Source organism: Podarcis bocagei (assembly GCF_964188305.1).
Source record: "Podarcis bocagei genome assembly, chromosome: 2".
Taxonomy (NCBI): Eukaryota; Metazoa; Chordata; class Lepidosauria; order Squamata; family Lacertidae; genus Podarcis; species Podarcis bocagei.
Window position 1 is genome coordinate 23,284,430 of NC_138126.1, and position 15,931 is coordinate 23,300,360.

The window sequence follows — 15,931 nt, forward strand, 5'->3', positions numbered from 1 at the left end:
CCTTGACTTTTTCTGAAGGGTATGGTAGGATAGAAAATAACTAAAAGGAATATGCATACGCTAAATGAATTCATACATTTTCCTGTTTGAATATTTTTTTTATTTACCATACATTTTCAAGTTTTTTAAGTACAAGTAAATTGGTGTTATCATGAATCAGCATAATGGACCATCATGTGGCATCCCATTTTAGTTCTACTCAGAGTAGATCTGTTGAAATCAATGGCCAGGACTAACTTAGGTCCATTGATTTCCAAGGGGCTATAGAGTTGAATGAAATATAGAATAACTATGACTTCTACAAATGTTCAGAATTACATACCTTTGCCGACCGCTTCTGTTTACAACAGCAAGAAGGGAGAAAACTTTAGTTCCTTTAAATGAAAATTAATTCCCTAGGCTCGGTTGAAAAACTATGATGCCTCTGTTGTGTTAATTATTTTTTTACAATAATTACTACTGTTATAGCTCCCCAGTTTCAAAGGGGTGGCAATTCATACTCTACCACAAAAATGATTTCCCTTCCATTCTTTGAGACAAAGAGAAATGCCTTCTTGATTAATGAGAAACGTTCACATTCTTTTTATATTCAAAAATAGGGGTTAGGAATGCCATGACCTATATTCATGGCTGCAGAATTACATGTGCCTTTGCTTCCTTTTGACATGCTTGATTTTTAAAATTCCAAAACCTAAACAAACCAATTCATGCTCCCTGATAAAGCAACATGAATATCTCTGAAAATTTCCCAACGTACATTTACAGCGAAAGGTTTGCTTAGCTCCACAGACTCCCTATTTCCAGAAGCAGGAAATATATATCTGCCTTTTGATTCTGAAGCATTCAGACCAGAACCAGTATTTCTCACCTGGGACATTTCCAATCCAGCATTTCTACTCTCCATGGAGAAATGCTCCGCCAGCTCCACCCTGAGGGAATTTGGCCCCGAAACCATTATTTTAATTGTTACCAAACGTTGTTTGCTTGGGACTGCCGATGGCAGTTCTCTGACGTATACAGATAAATAAATAAATAAATAAATAAATTTTATTTATATCCCGCCCTCCCCAGCCAAGCCGGGCTCAGGGCGGCTAACAACAATCAAATAAACAATCAAATAATAACACATTCTAAAAATATTTCAAAATATTATAAAAATTAGTTAAAATCAAATTGATGGCAACCGATTAAACAAAATTCTGTGCAGGTTGCCAGAGGAGGGAGTCAGGCTGCGCCCTGACCAAAGGCCTGGCGGAACAACTCTGTCTTGCAGGCCCTGCGGAAGGATGTCAGGTCCCGCAGGACCCTAGTCTCTTGTGACAGAGCGTTCCACCAGGTTGGAGCTGCAGCCGAGAAGGCCCTGGCTCTAGTTGAGGCCAGCCTAACCTCTCTGAGGCCTGGGACCTTGAGGGTGTTATTATTTGCAGACCGTAGGTTTCTCTGTGGGGCATACCAGGAGAGACGGTCCCGTAGGTACGAGGGTCCTAGGCCGTATAGGGCTTTAAAGGTTAAAACCAGCACCTTAAACCTGATCCTGTACTCCACCGGGAGCCAGTGCAGCTGGTATAGTACTGGATGAATGTGATCTCGCAGCGAAGACCCCATAAGGAGTCTCGCTGCAGCATTCTGCACCCGCTGGAGTTTCTGGGTCAGTCTCAAGGGCAGCCCCACGTAGAGCGAGTTACAATAATCCAGTCTGGAGGTGACCGTCGCATGGATCACAGTGGCTAGGTCAGGGCGAGAGAGATAAGGGGCCAACTGCTTAGCTTGGCGGAGATGAAAAAATGCCGCCTTTGTTATAGCTGTAATCTGCGCCTCCATAGAGAGGGAGGTATCGAAGATTACACCCAAACTCTTAACGGACGGTGCTGGCACTAATTGCACCCCCGCAAGAGATGGGAGTTGCCCCCTCGATCCCATATCGTCCCGCCCCAGCCAGAGGACCTCTGTCTTCGAAGGATTTAACTTCAACCGGCTCCCACGTAACCATCCAGCTACAGCTTCCAGACATCTGGTCAGTGTGTCTGGGGCCGAGTTAGGATGGCCATCCATCAACAGATAGAGTTGGGTGTCATCAGCATACTGATGGCAACCCAGCCCAAAACTCCGGACAAGCTGGGCGAGGGGGCGCATAAAGATGTTAAAAAGCATCGGGGAGAGAATCGCACCCTGAGGCACTCCACACACCAAGGAGTGACGCGATGACAATTCCCCCCCAAGCGCCACCCTCTGTCCCCGATCAGAGAGAAACGAGCGCAGCCATTGAAGGACTGTGCCCTGGATCCCCACGTCGGCAAGGCGGTGGTCCAGGAGTTCGTGATCGACCATGTCAAAGGCTGCTGACAGATCTAAAAGAATCAGCAGCCCCGACCCGCCTCGATCCAGCTGTCTGCGGAGATCATCTGTTAGGGCGACCAGAGCCGTCTCGGTCCCATGGCCAGCACGGAAGCCGGACTGGAATGGATCCAAAGCAGATGTTTCATCCAGGAACCTACCAAGCTGTTCAGCAACCGCTCTCTCAATCACCTTACCCAGGAATGGAAGATTCGAGACCGGGCGGTAATTGGATAGATCTAAGGGATCTAATGATGTTTTCTTTAAGAGCGGACGCACCACCGCCTCCTTCAGTTCCCCTGGGAATATCCCGGTGCCAAGGGACAAATTGATGATATCCCCCAGGGGGGCCCGCACCTCGTCTGGACACGCTCTAATCAGCCATGACGGGCACGGGTCAAGAGGACAGGTGGTGGGCTTTCCAGCTTGGAGGAATCTGTCCACATCGGCTGGAGATATCCGGTCAAAGTGGTCCAATACTGGACCCGAGGACAGTCGAGGGGCCTCCAGTTCCTTTATTGTATCCAAATTGGCAGGGAGGTCATGGCGGAGCAACAGGACCTTCTCCGCAAAAAAGCTCCGCAAAAGATAAAGCTGTATTCGATGGATGAAAGGATATGTGATGTCTGACATGATTGAGAATCATAGAGCCAGAGACGGAGATCCTTTAAAGCATTAAAATCGAGATGTGGAAAATATGGAAACAACGAGGAGAGGCGGGACTGAGATTTGGAGATATGCTTCAAGGTCCAGACTATGGGAAGTCCCAAAAAATTAATAATTATAATCTGGATGATAATTCCATCTTTTTTATTTTAGTTTTTTTATTTTAATTGGATTATGATTTGATATGTTAATTGGATGTTTTTTTATTGGAAAATTAATAAAAATGATTTAACAAAAAAAATTTAGTCCAGAGCAAATATTGAGGATGCTGATGCTGGTGAATGTTCCTATGCGTCTAATGGACAACATAGCAGCAGAAGATCCATCTGTTCCGCGATCAGGTTCTGCTTATGGGTCCCTCACAGACATGTGGTGGTGGGCATAGTGAGAACAGGATGCTCAGCTAAAAGGGCCTTTGGGCTGATCCAGAAGGACTCTCCTTGTGGTTTTATGGTAGGGGGCAGACTAGGGAGACTTCTCCCTCCCTCTCTCTCTCTCTCTCTCTCTCTCTCACTCACACACACACACACTCTCCTCACTTGTGTAGGCATGCACAGCCTATTTCATTTGGGTGAGCCTCCAGGGATTTTGTGAAAAATTATTTCAGCAAAGGAAGAAGGGATAGGGAATGTCAAGACAAACAAACAGGGACAAGGAAAAGGTAAATATGGGGGGGGGACCCTGACAAAATAGCCACAAATGCGCTCAGGAAGCCAAAATAGGAGATATTTCTTGCAGAGAAAAAGACTCAAGCCCATCTGACCAGAGGAAGGGCACTTCAGGAGGTCCAAAGGTTGAATGGCTTCTCCTCCTCGCCTGCATACCAGAAAAAGCAGTCCCTGTCCCCCTCAGATTTCTCCCCACAAATGGTGGCCAGCAGAACATGGATTGAGATGAAGCTGGGAGACAAAAACTGACAGAGGCAGCAGGAAAAGGCTGGAATGGATCTGCAGGGGCCACTGCTGGAGTCAATCAGCACACTGCTGCTTCCAGAGACAAACACAGGCAGAAGCTGCAGAGACAATCCAGATCCATTCCAGCCTTTTTCTTCTGCCTGCATCTCTCACTGTCTGCTTTTCTTGGTCCCTGTGGTAGTATTGGTGTTTTTCATTTTAGGGACAATATGGGACAAATGGACAGTTCTGGACTTAATCAGGAAGAACCAGATGCACAGATAAAGGATGGGGGGTACCGGGTTTACTAGCAGTACATGTGAAAAGGATCTACAGGTCTTGGTGGACCACAGGCTTAACATGCATCAACAGTGTGATGCAACAGCAAAAAAAGGGCTAATGTTATTCTCAGCTGCATCAGAAGTCTAGTGTCCAGATCAAGAGAAAGTAATAGAACCACTCTATTCTACCTTGGTCAGTCCACACCTGGAATACTGTGTCCAGTTCTGGGCAACACAATTTAAGATGGATGTTGACAAGGTGGAACGTGTTTACAGGAGAGCAACCAAGGTGATTAAGGGTGTGGAAAGTAAGCCTTACGAGGAATGCTTGAAGGAGCTGCGTATGTTTAACCTGGAAAAGAGGAGACTGAGAGGCAATATGATAGCCATCTTCAAATATGTAAAGGGCTGTCACACGGAAGAGGGAGCATGCTTGTTTTCTCTTGCTCTTGAGGGTAGGACTCGAGGCAATGACTTCTAGTTGCAGAAAAGGAGATTCTAACTAAACATTCAGAAAAACATTCTGACAGTAACAGCTGTTGGTTAGTGGAACAGTCTCTCAGGAGAGGTGGTGGAGCTGGCAGCCCAGAATATGCCCAGCCCTTTCACTGAAGGTTATATATTAGACAGGGGAAATGATCCTTAGAATTGATACAATGTTTTAGGGCATTCCAAAAATTTCCTATTATGCATTATTCCAATAAAAGTTACAGCAGGCATGAAATCAGGTTATTAAGGGGTTGTTCGACACATTATGCACGCATTCACCTCCCCCCCCCCCATAGACATACATATGATTTTCCTCAGAGAAAATAAATCTGAATTAAATGGGGTGGGGAAAATAGCTACACATTTCAATGCCAAAAACACCAAATGGGCACTGCTGAAAACCTGTGTTATTCATTTACTTAGTAGTTGATTCGATTTACAAATGATGCCCCATAAAATATTTCCAAGTGGTTTTACAGTAAAACAACATGAACAATGACAACAACTAAAAACAATTTAATTAAAGCAGACTCTGGTTTCAAGACTCTGTTCACTTGTAAGTAGCAAGAATCCCACAATAATAGGTTCATCTGAAGCGCCCTTTGACAAATTTGGTATCTCTCACTTAAGTTCCCTCCAGCTAAATTTCAGCCCCTTGATAAATTCCAAAGGGAGAGTACCTGCCATTCTGTTTCCTGCTGAAATCATCGACACATTGTGCATCTTGAAAAGAGCTTTCTCAGTGCTGCTAAGACGTCCCGGTTCCTCAGGCTGTATATGAAAGGGTTCATCATGGCAGGCGCAATGGTAAAAAACACAGCGTTTATCATGGCCCTTTGTGCTGAATAGGAAGCAGCAGGTGTCATGTATGTCAAAATGGCTGTAACGTAGAAGATCCCCACCACACACAGATGGGACAAGCAGGTCCCCAAGGCCTTGTGGCTACTTCCAGAGGAGTGTGCTCTGAGAACTTGAAGTAGGATGGCTATGTAGGAAGCCAGGATGACTGAGATGGGGATGAGAAAAACTAGGAAATCCCCAAAATATATGACTTTATTGAAGGCAGAATTGTCAGAGCAGGACAACTGTACAAGGGCTGGATAATCACACATGTAATGGTTGATCACATTGGACTTGCAGTAGGGAAGAGGCAGTACATAAAGGGAACAGGTCAAGGCCTGCACAGAAGACCAAAACCAGGCAGCAACTGACATGATGTTGCAGATTTTGCTTCTCATAAGAACCGGATATTGCAGTGGTCTGCAGATAGCCACATACCTGTCATATGACATGGTTGCCAGGATGAGGCACTCTGTCCCACCCAATAGCAGTATGACAGAGATCTGCACGACACAACCATAGAGGGAAATGCTGTAGCTCTGGGTTAAAAAATTCACTGCCATTTGGGGAACAATTGAGAGAACTTGGCAGAGGTCCATGAAGGCTAGTTGGCTGAGGAAAAAATACATTGGGGTCTGCAGACCAGAGTCTGTCTTGATCAGAAAAAGAAGGAGGCTGTTCCCCACCAGAGCTACTATGAACATGAAGAGGATCACACCAAGGAAAACCATAGGTGACCTTTGATGCTGAAGTCCAACAAGAAGGAACACGGTCCATGATGTTGAATTCCCCTCTACCATCCCTCCTTCATTTGCCCAAAATTCACCTGTAGACTCAAGGAGAAGACTTGTGAGAAGTGGTGTGCCAAATTGTAGGCTTGAATCCACTGTACACATAACATAAACAACAAAAAGGAGAGTAGTTTTTAACATAATGCATTGTGTCCAATGCTCTGCACACGTAGTTCTGCTGGTGCAACAAGACCTCCTCTTCTCTACTTCCCCCATGAGTCCACCCAAAATATTTAGGGGTTCCCAATCCTCCAGCTGGGATTTTGAGGGTTCAGTGGGACAGCTGGAGGGAAGAGGAAGTTCTATTGAATGCATTAAAGTCCATATACTGCCCAATATGTTAGAGGTCTCTCTGGGTGCATCCAGATTCTCACTACTTTGCTTGTGGGATTCAATGGCATAGCAGCAAATTCAGGTTTCTCAGTTAATGTGGATTGGGTTCTTTTGTGCAACAAACCTACTCCTGTCCGTCCCCCCTGCCGCCGCCCCCCTCTGGGCAACAGAAGGTGGGGAAATGGATGGGAAAGTGTAATATAATGCAATCTCATTTAATTGGCCCTCAAAGTTGGATAAATGCTCAATAAGCAGGTTTCTTGAAAGTGCTCCAATCCTATTTTCATACATGTAAACCGCTTAGAAGCCTATTTTGGTATCAAGCGTTATATAAATATTACTGCTAATAACAGATGGGTAGGCAATTCAGTCAAATAGCATGTTTTCATGACTGCAAGTAAATTCTTAGGACTGAAAATATTTCTCAGTTTCTACTCTTTTATTATTTATCCGGTCTGCTCCATATTTACACACTACCTGATTTCTGGTTCAACCAGGTGAATTTCTAAAATTAACTTCCAAACTGGAGAATTTATTACTTGTCTCAACAATCATCTCCTTCAGTTTGGATCTATCTTTTCATCCTGTCTACGTTATGAATGTGCATGACATTGGAAACAAAACAAAAGGCACCTCATTGCAGCGAGACACTGCAAGAAACTAAAGACAAATCACCATCTTGATGCAATCATGTGTATGGCTGCAAAATAGTGACAACTATCAGAGCCTTTCAGTATTTGAAGAAGACAATAATCTTCACCATTCACAGAGCCTTAAAGAGCTCAAAGAGCTGACCATGTCAGAATTAAGTCCTATTGAATTCAATAGGGCTTACTCCCAGGTAAGTGGGGTTAGGATTGTAGCCTAACTCTGTCACTTCGGAATAGTGAGCCAGAATTAAAGATAGCACATGTACAGGAAGAATGCAATGATAATAAATGTTGCTTAATTTAATGGCTATTAGGATGTAAGGCAAAGATGCCAGAATCTTATTCTGCTAGTCTATATGTCTTCATGACTGAACTCTTTGAAAACATTAGAAGAAGAGTTTGGATTTGATATCCCGCTTTATCACTACCCGACGGAGTCTCCAAGCGGCTAACATTCTCCTTTCCCTTCCTCCCCCACAACAAACACTCTGTGAGATGAGTGGGGCTGAGAGACTTCAAAGAAGTGTGACTAGCCCAAGGTCACCCTGCAGCTGCATGTGGAGGAGCAGGGAAGCGAACCCGGTTCACCAGATTACAAGACTACCGCTCTTAGCCACTACACCGCACTGGTTCTGCGGTTAGCAAAACATTCAAATGGATTTTATTACCCTGACATAAAAATGTACATTTCCAAATTTCCTAGAAAACACAGATTCTTACACATTCTAAATCTATACATTTTACAATTTATCTAATGCAAAATTCTGAAAATAGGTGTGTGGAGCTGTCACTGATATGGTCCAAGCCAATCCAAATCGCTTTTCACTGATATGATAAACAGTTATGTTTTCTCATTTTTCCAATCTTAAATTCAGTTCTCGACATTCCCACAGCAATTTGCAATTAATAATAATTTTTTTAATACTCATGAAAATTCAGGTGCCATTTAGTGCTTGTTTCTCCTAATAATACACATTTTTGCAAGCAATTGTCCTTACACGTTGGTTGGCAAAAGATGAAGGACAGCTGTGTTTCAATTTGCATAGTGGTTTTGGAAGTGTGAATTAATTTTAATGCAAATGAAATGAAATGAAATGAAATAAACCAATCCCTAATTTGTATTTACCTCGCTCTCTTTTTAATCCCTTGGCCATTCCTGGAGGGTAAGGCAGGATATAAATTAACTAAAATACACTAAATAAATAAATAAATAAATAAATAAATTTTCTTGTTTGATTATATTCTCGCATTAACCATATGCTTACAATTTTTGAGTAAAAAAAAAAGAATTAACATGATGGACCATCACACTTCAAAAGATTGCATCCAGAGTAGCCCCATTGAAATTAATGGCCAGGACTAACTTAGGTCCATTAAATTCCATGGGGCTATGGAGCTGGATGCAATCCAAAGTAACTATGACTTCTACAAAAGTTAAGAATTACATACCTGTGCCGACCGCTTCTGTTTACAACAGCAAGAAGGGAGAAAAATTAGTTTCTTAAAATGAAATATAATTGCACAGGCTCCGTTGAAAAACGTTCGTGCTTCTGTTGTGTTAATTAAATCTTTTTCAATCATTACTACTGCTATAGCTCCCCAAATTTAAAGGGGTGACAACTCTTCTTCTACTGCCAAAATAATTTCTCCTATATTCTATGTGAAAAAGAGACATGTCTTCTTCATTGATGAGAAAGGTTCACATTCATTTTATATTCAAAAGTAGTGGGGAGGGATGCCCTGACCTATATTCATGGCTGCAGAGCTCCATGTGCCTTTGCTTCCCTTTAACATGCTTGATTTTTAAAATTCCAAACAATAAACAAAACCAATTCATACTCTCTTATAAAGCAACATGCATAAGTCGGAAAATATCCTAAACTACGCTTACAGCAAAATGTTTGCTTAGCTCCACTGGTTCCCTGTTTCTAGAGACAGGAAAAAAATAGGTGCCTTTTGATTTTGAAACATTCAAACTAGAACCAGTATTTCTCACCCACCACATATCCAATCCGGTATCTCTCATCCCAATGGAGAAATATACAGCCAACTCCATCTTTAGGGAATTTGGCTCCGAGTCCAAGATTTTAATTGTTACCGAACTTTAATGCAGTTCAAAAGTGAAAACTTCCTACAACTCACATCCCAAAGTTGCTGTAACTTTCTTGCACAGTATTTTATAATGTTGTTGTGGATGAGGATTCTTGCTCCCACCCTCCTACTGAACAATAAAAAAAGAAGAAGATTCAAATGTTCAGTGGTGAGGTCCTACTTATGGGCTCCTCACAGACATGGGGTGCTGGGCACTGTGAAAACAGGATGCTCAACTAAAAAGGCTGAGCCAACAGGGTTCTCCTTATGGTTCTGAGATGCGGGTGGCGCTGTGGTCTAAACCACGGAGCCCCTTGGGCTTGCCAATTGGAAGGTCGGTGGTTCGAATCCCTGCAATGGAGTGAGCTCCCGTTGCTCTGTCCCAGCTCCTGCCAACCTAGCAGTTTGAAAGCACACCAGTGCAAGGAGATAAATAGGTACCTCTGTGGTGGGAAGGTAAACGGCATTTCTGTGCGGTCTGGTTTCCGTCACTGTGTCCACTTGCGCCAGAAGTGGTTGAGTCATGCTGGCCACATGACCTGCAAAGCTGTCTGTGGACAAACGCCGGCTCCCTCAGCCTGAAAGCAAGATAAACACCACAACTCCATAGTCATCTTTGACTGGACTTAACTGTCCAGGGGTCCTTTACCTTTTACCTTTTTGGTTTTATGGCATTGGGCAGACTAGGAAGACTTGCAACCTACCTTTTAAGGATTGCATGCCAGTGGTGGGCTGGGCCAAAACAACAGTTAAAATTCTATCATTTGGAAGATGGAAGGGACCTCAAGGGTCCTCTAGTCTAACCCCCTGCAATGCAGAAAAATCTCAGCTAAAGCATCCATGACAGATGACCATCCAAACTCTGCTTAAAAACCTACAAGGAAGGAGAGTCCATCACCTGTCGTGGGAGCCTGTTCCACTGCCAAACAGCTCTTATTGTCAGAAAGTTCTTTCTGATGTTTAGTTGGAGTCTCCTTTTCGTAACTTGAAACCACTGATCTCTGGAGCAAGTTGGTTCCTTCTTCCATGTGGCAATGCTTGACATATTTGAAAATGGCTACCATATCTCCTCTCAGTCTCCTCTTTTCCAGACTAAACATACCCAGCTCCCAAACTGTTCCTCGTAAGACTTTATTATATTATGGGTCTACTAAGACCCCTAGATCCCTTTCACATATACTCCTGGCTAGGTGTCCCCCATGTTATATTGGTACAGCTGACTCTGCCTGCCTAATCACAGAACCTTGCATTTGTTCGCAAGATTGGGCCCGGTTCTCCAACCTATTAAGGTCATCTTGTATCCCGATTGTGTCTTCTACGGCATTAGCTACCCCTTCCAGTTTGGGGTCATCTACAAATTTGATGAGCAGCCCCTCAATTCCTTCATCCAAGTCATTTACAAATATGTTGAACAACAACGGGCACAGGGCACAGGGCACAGGGAAAGCAGTGGGGCAAAGGCAAACTGCCCAGCCCCATGCCTAGAAAGCACAGGGCAAGCAGAAAACTGCTCAGACCCATGCTTTCTAGCAGTGGTGTAGCATGGGTTGCCAGCCCTCAGGGCCACAAAAAGGGGGTGGGGAATGGAGACCCAAGGGATCACAGTCACAGAGATTTGTTCTGCTGTCAGGAGAGGTCACTTCCTGGTTTGCATTTAGAAGCTGTTTTCAAAGAAGCCCAGCAATGGAAACATGCATACGTATGGAGGCAATACGGGGTGTTGAAATTTTGCACCTCCCTAACAATTTTGCAACTGGGGCAAGTAATAATAATAATAATAATAATAATAATAATAATAATAATAATAATAATAAAATAAATAAATTTATACTCCGCCCAACTGGCTGTGCCCCCACCACAATGCTACACAACTGCTTTCTAAACATGGGACAAGCAGATATTTGGACAAGCCCTCAAACCCTCTGTGAATTTCTGAAGTCGTCCAAGTTGGTGGTCATCACTACATGTTGTGGTAGCAATTTAAACTGCATAAAGCTGTGCTGTGTGAAAAGGGACTTTCCCCCCCTCTGTCATGAATCATTCCACATTCAGCTTGGGTGGATGACCCACAAAAAGGGGTTGGAAATCTTCCTTTTGCGATCCTTTCTCCCTTTGCTAATGCTAATGAATCCCCTAGCTAATTGTGAATGTAGAATGACCATCCTACCTATCCAAATAAATAAGAATTACACTTACGAGGATGAGTTTTTGTGTCTCCATGTAAGCATCAATATTTACTGTTCCTACATCATAGATAAAAAGAGAAATCTCATCATTTCTTAGTTCTAGTTGCAGCAGACATTATGGAGAGTATGAAACTTGAGTCAAAAGTGGCTTCTGAGAAGGAGAGCATGGTGCTAGAATTACACAGGTACATGCTTGCAGAAAATCTCTGAAAACTCTGGGCATTGGTAGGTGCACATGTATAAGGAATAAAAATGTCGCTTTTTCATAAAATCCTAAGAGCTCATAAGGCCTCAAGCAGTTACAGCATCTGAGTAGATGGCTTCAACAGCTAAGAAACCACCGACTCACTTAGAGGCTTATCTTTACTGGCTTGTGGATAGAATGCCCAAAAACAGGGCGGATTGCTGTTAGGCTATGGTTTATCGGGATACCTCAGTGAGCTTGGGCAGGGCATATCTCATACATGCCTAAGCGGTGGTTAGGGTGTGGCTTTATCGCTTGAGTAGATGTGTGAAAGCATAGGAACACCCCGCCTTATTTGAGTAAAAGTAATTAGGAGTAATTCCTCCATTCTGAAGGAAATCAGCCCTGAGTGCTCACTGGAAGGACAGATCCTGAAGCTGAGGCTCCAATACTTTGGCCACCTCATGAGAAGAGAAGGCTCCCTGGAAAAGACCCTGATGTTGGGAAAGATGGAGGGCACAAGGAGAAGGGGACGACAGAGGACGAGATGGCTGGACAGTGTTCTCAAAGCTACCAGCATGAGTTTGACCAACTGCGGGCGGCAGTGGAAGACAGGAGTGCCTGGCGTGCTCTGCTCCATGGGGTCACGAAGAGTCGGACACAACTAAATGACTAAACAACAACAAAAATTAGGAGTGATGGTCCCTGGATTTAGAGGGATAGGAGACGTCAACAGGGGTGAGCCTCCAGCCAATGGAGGAGAGGGGAGGAACTTGTGATAAAAATGTGTGTTTTACTAAATGGTGGGTGTGCCTGTTTTTGGACACCCATCCTTGCCAGTACGTATCTAGAAACATTTTGCTGCTTCACCAATTTTGTTCAGGTTTTATTCTAAGGGTCCCAGGACCCCAGTCTTCGCACCAGTGTTTCATTTCCAACAACATGGTAAGCAGCAAATTAGATATCATTAAATGTCTGGCTTCCCAAACAAGCTGAAAAAAAGCTCAGAATGTTGCCTGCAAAGGCATTTCCCACCCCACTCCACCCCACCCAAAAGTGAACCGAAATGTCACCCAACAAGTTCAAGTGTCAAGTGTGACACTTATCTAGACTTCAAACACAAGCACAGTGAAGGCACAGGAAACAGGGAAGGCACTGCAAATAAGGTGCGGGGGGGGGGGTGGAATAAAGAGGTGGAAACTGATCATATTGGTTTGGCTATTGTATGACGTGGATTCTTCAGAGTAGCCAAGGAGGCAGGATGGAGGCTGAGAGAGACTAGTACGGACAGTCTATAAACAGACATTGCTTCTGTCCTTCATCATAACCTTCCATTGTACTTCCGGAAGTCGATTTCGCTGGCTCCTCCAGGACCTGCCCATTTGTTTATCTAACAAATAATTTTAAGCACTGCACATTTTGCATGGAGTTTTCTCAATGCCGCCAACACGTCCCGGTTCCTCAGGCTGTATATAAAAGGGTTCGTTATGGCAGGGACCATGGTGCAAAAGGCTATGATAACCATGGACTTCTCTGGTGTGTAGGAGGACGCAGGTGTCATGTACATCAAAATGGCCGATCCATAGAAGATCCCCACCACACACAAATGGGACAAGCAGGTCCCCAGGGCTTTATGGCCACTTCCAGAGGTGTGTGCTCTGAGGACTTGAAGGAAAATGGCTATGTAGGAAGCCAGGATGACTGAGATGGGGATGAGAAAAACTAGGAAATCCCCCAAATATGTGACTTTATTGAAGGCAGAATTGTCAGAGCAGGACAACTGTACAAGGGCTGGATAATCACACATGTAATGGTTGATCACATTGGACTTGCAGTAGGGAAGAGGCAGAACATAAAGGGAACAGGTTAGGGCCTGCACAGAAGACCAACACCAGGCCGCTACTGACAGCAAATAACAGATTTCCCCTCTCATGAGGATTGGATATTGCAAGGGCCTGCAAATAGCCACATACCTGTCATAGGACATGATAGCCAGGATCAGGCATTCTGCTCCGCCCAGTGTCAGCGTGACAGCAATCTGGATGACACACCCACAGAGTGAAGTGTCATATCTCTGGGTTACAAAATTCACTGTCATGGAAGGAACAATCGAGAGAACCTGGCAGAGGTCCATGAAGGCTAACTGGCTGAGGAAGAAGTACATTGGCGTCTGCAGGCCAGAGTCCGTTCTCATTAGGAAAAGAAGGAGTCCGTTTCCCACCAGAGCTATTACAAACATGAAAAGCATCAGACCAAGAAAAACCCTGGGAGACCTCTGGTGCTGAAGCCCGACAAGAAGGAAAACTGTCCAGGATGTAATATTTCCTTCTCCCATTCCTCCTTCATTTGCCAGGATTTCGCTTGAAAACACAAAGCAAAAGCATGTGGGAAACACCGTTCATAATTGTAGAGTTACTGTTCATCCACTCTTTGCACAACATAAACAACAATGATAGAACATTTTAAAATACAGTGCGTTAGAAGAATCTCTGAGAGCTTCCAGGTGGGATTTAGTCAGCTAGTTCAGGTTGTGGAATTAAAGAGGACCAGCTCAGCACTGTTATGAAACAAATCCACTCTTCCCTTCACCCTAATGATGGGGAAATGCTCTTGAAAGTGCCAAGTAACAATTGCTTGAGGCAATGTTGTATAACCTCCCTGCAGAAGAAATCAGAATGAATGCTGAGACCCTACCTGCCCATGGACTGTCTTGCCAGAGTGGTGCATGCTCTGGTTATCTCCCATTTGGACTACTGCAATGCGCTCTACGTGGGGCTACCTTTGAACTGACCCTCCCATCAGATGTCAAGGAGATAAACAACTATCTGACTTTTAGAAGACCTTTAGGGAAGTTTTTAATGCTTGCTGTTTTGTTATGTTTTTAATATTCTGTTGGGAGCCGCCCAGAGTGGCTGTGGAAACCCAACCAGATGGGTGGGGTATAAATAATAAATTATTCCTATTACTCAACAAGTAGCAGATTTTGTAAAATCTCCTTGTGATCATTGTGCAAAGAAATCAGAAGAAATGCTCAATGGGCAGGACTTGGAAACTCTATTGTGCTCTTTTTGGTGCTTGCTAAAAACATTTTTGTTCAGACAAGCCTATCTGAATGCTGCTGTGTCTTTAGTTTATTGCTGGTTTTAATTTCCTCAGTGTTTTAATGGTTTTTACTATTTCACTGGTTTATTCTTTTCGTAAAGCTTGTTGATTTTGGGGGGCTTTTTCTTTGCAATTAAGTAGTATATAAATTTTATGAAATAAAGTTTGGTAACTATACGATGCTACCAGTAATATTTTATTTTATTTTATTTTTTAAATGATATTTATTGAGATTTTACAGACAATAAAAAGTTACAAGATTAAAAGTAAGAAATAAAAAGAATAACAATAATAAAAGAAAAAAAGATACAAAAATACAAAAACAAAACACATAAAAAGTAAGAAAATGTTAAAAAGAAATCAATATTTTCATGTCTTATATTTCATTTACTTGTTTCCTGACCTCCTCACACACCCCTTTTTTGTATTCCAATTCACATAATTAATTCAGCAAATCCTAACCCTCTATCATTTATCTTTACTCAATATCTTAACCTATTATGACTATATATTTTAAACCATTGTCAATCTGTATTCACATATTCTTGTTAATCTTTTTACCAATACCGCTTATTTTCAATCCAACATCCCTTTAACATTCATTAATTTTACAGTATATTACTGGATGCTACCAGTAATATTTTAATAACCGTGAGCCACTTAGAAGTCTAGTTTGGAATTAAGGGTTATAAAAGCATCACTAACAATAATATATGGGCAGGCACGTCAGTCTAATAGCTTGTTTCCGTGACTGCAACTATATTCTTAGGCATGAGAAGATTTCAATAATAATAATAATAATAAATAATAATAATAATAATAATAATAATAATAATAATAATAATAATAATAATAATAATTTATTATTTAAACCCCAGCCACTCTGGGCGGCTCCCAACAGATATTAAAAACACGATAAAACATCAAACATGCTACTCCATGATTATTTTACCTGGTCTGCTCCATGCTTCCTCTCCGTCTGATTTCTGGTTTAACTCTAGGACAATATATTAAATTAACTTCCAAACAGAAGAATACAGTACAGGTATGCATGGTAGATAAAACACACAAGCACAATTTTGATGAGATCC

At 42.8% G+C, this 15,931-nt stretch overlaps 4 protein-coding genes across 4 annotated transcripts in view; all 4 read right to left on the minus strand.

Annotated features, from left to right (window-relative positions):
- Positions 1–15,931, minus strand: part of LOC308581470 (olfactory receptor 2T27-like) — a gene marked incomplete at its 3' end in the record, with an annotated part of 241,324 nt that overhangs the window by 79,425 nt on the left and 145,968 nt on the right. The window lies entirely within an intron of this gene.
- Positions 1–15,931, minus strand: part of LOC308581040 (olfactory receptor 2D3-like) — a 113,081-nt gene that overhangs the window by 74,992 nt on the left and 22,158 nt on the right. The gene's annotated exons all lie outside the window — the stretch shown is intronic.
- Positions 5,147–6,234, minus strand: LOC308579689 (olfactory receptor 2AK2-like; the record flags this gene model as incomplete). The annotated part of the gene is made up of 1 exon (XM_081180625.1): positions 5,147–6,234. One exon carries the CDS (start codon positions 6,232–6,234, stop codon positions 5,368–5,370), a length of 867 nt encoding a protein of 288 aa, XP_081036751.1. The 3' UTR covers positions 5,147–5,367.
- Positions 13,129–14,073, minus strand: LOC308579690 (olfactory receptor 2T27-like; the record flags this gene model as incomplete). The annotated part of the gene is made up of 1 exon (XM_081180626.1): positions 13,129–14,073. The coding sequence occupies one exon, from the start codon at positions 14,071–14,073 to the stop codon at positions 13,129–13,131; it is 945 nt and encodes a 314-aa protein (XP_081036752.1).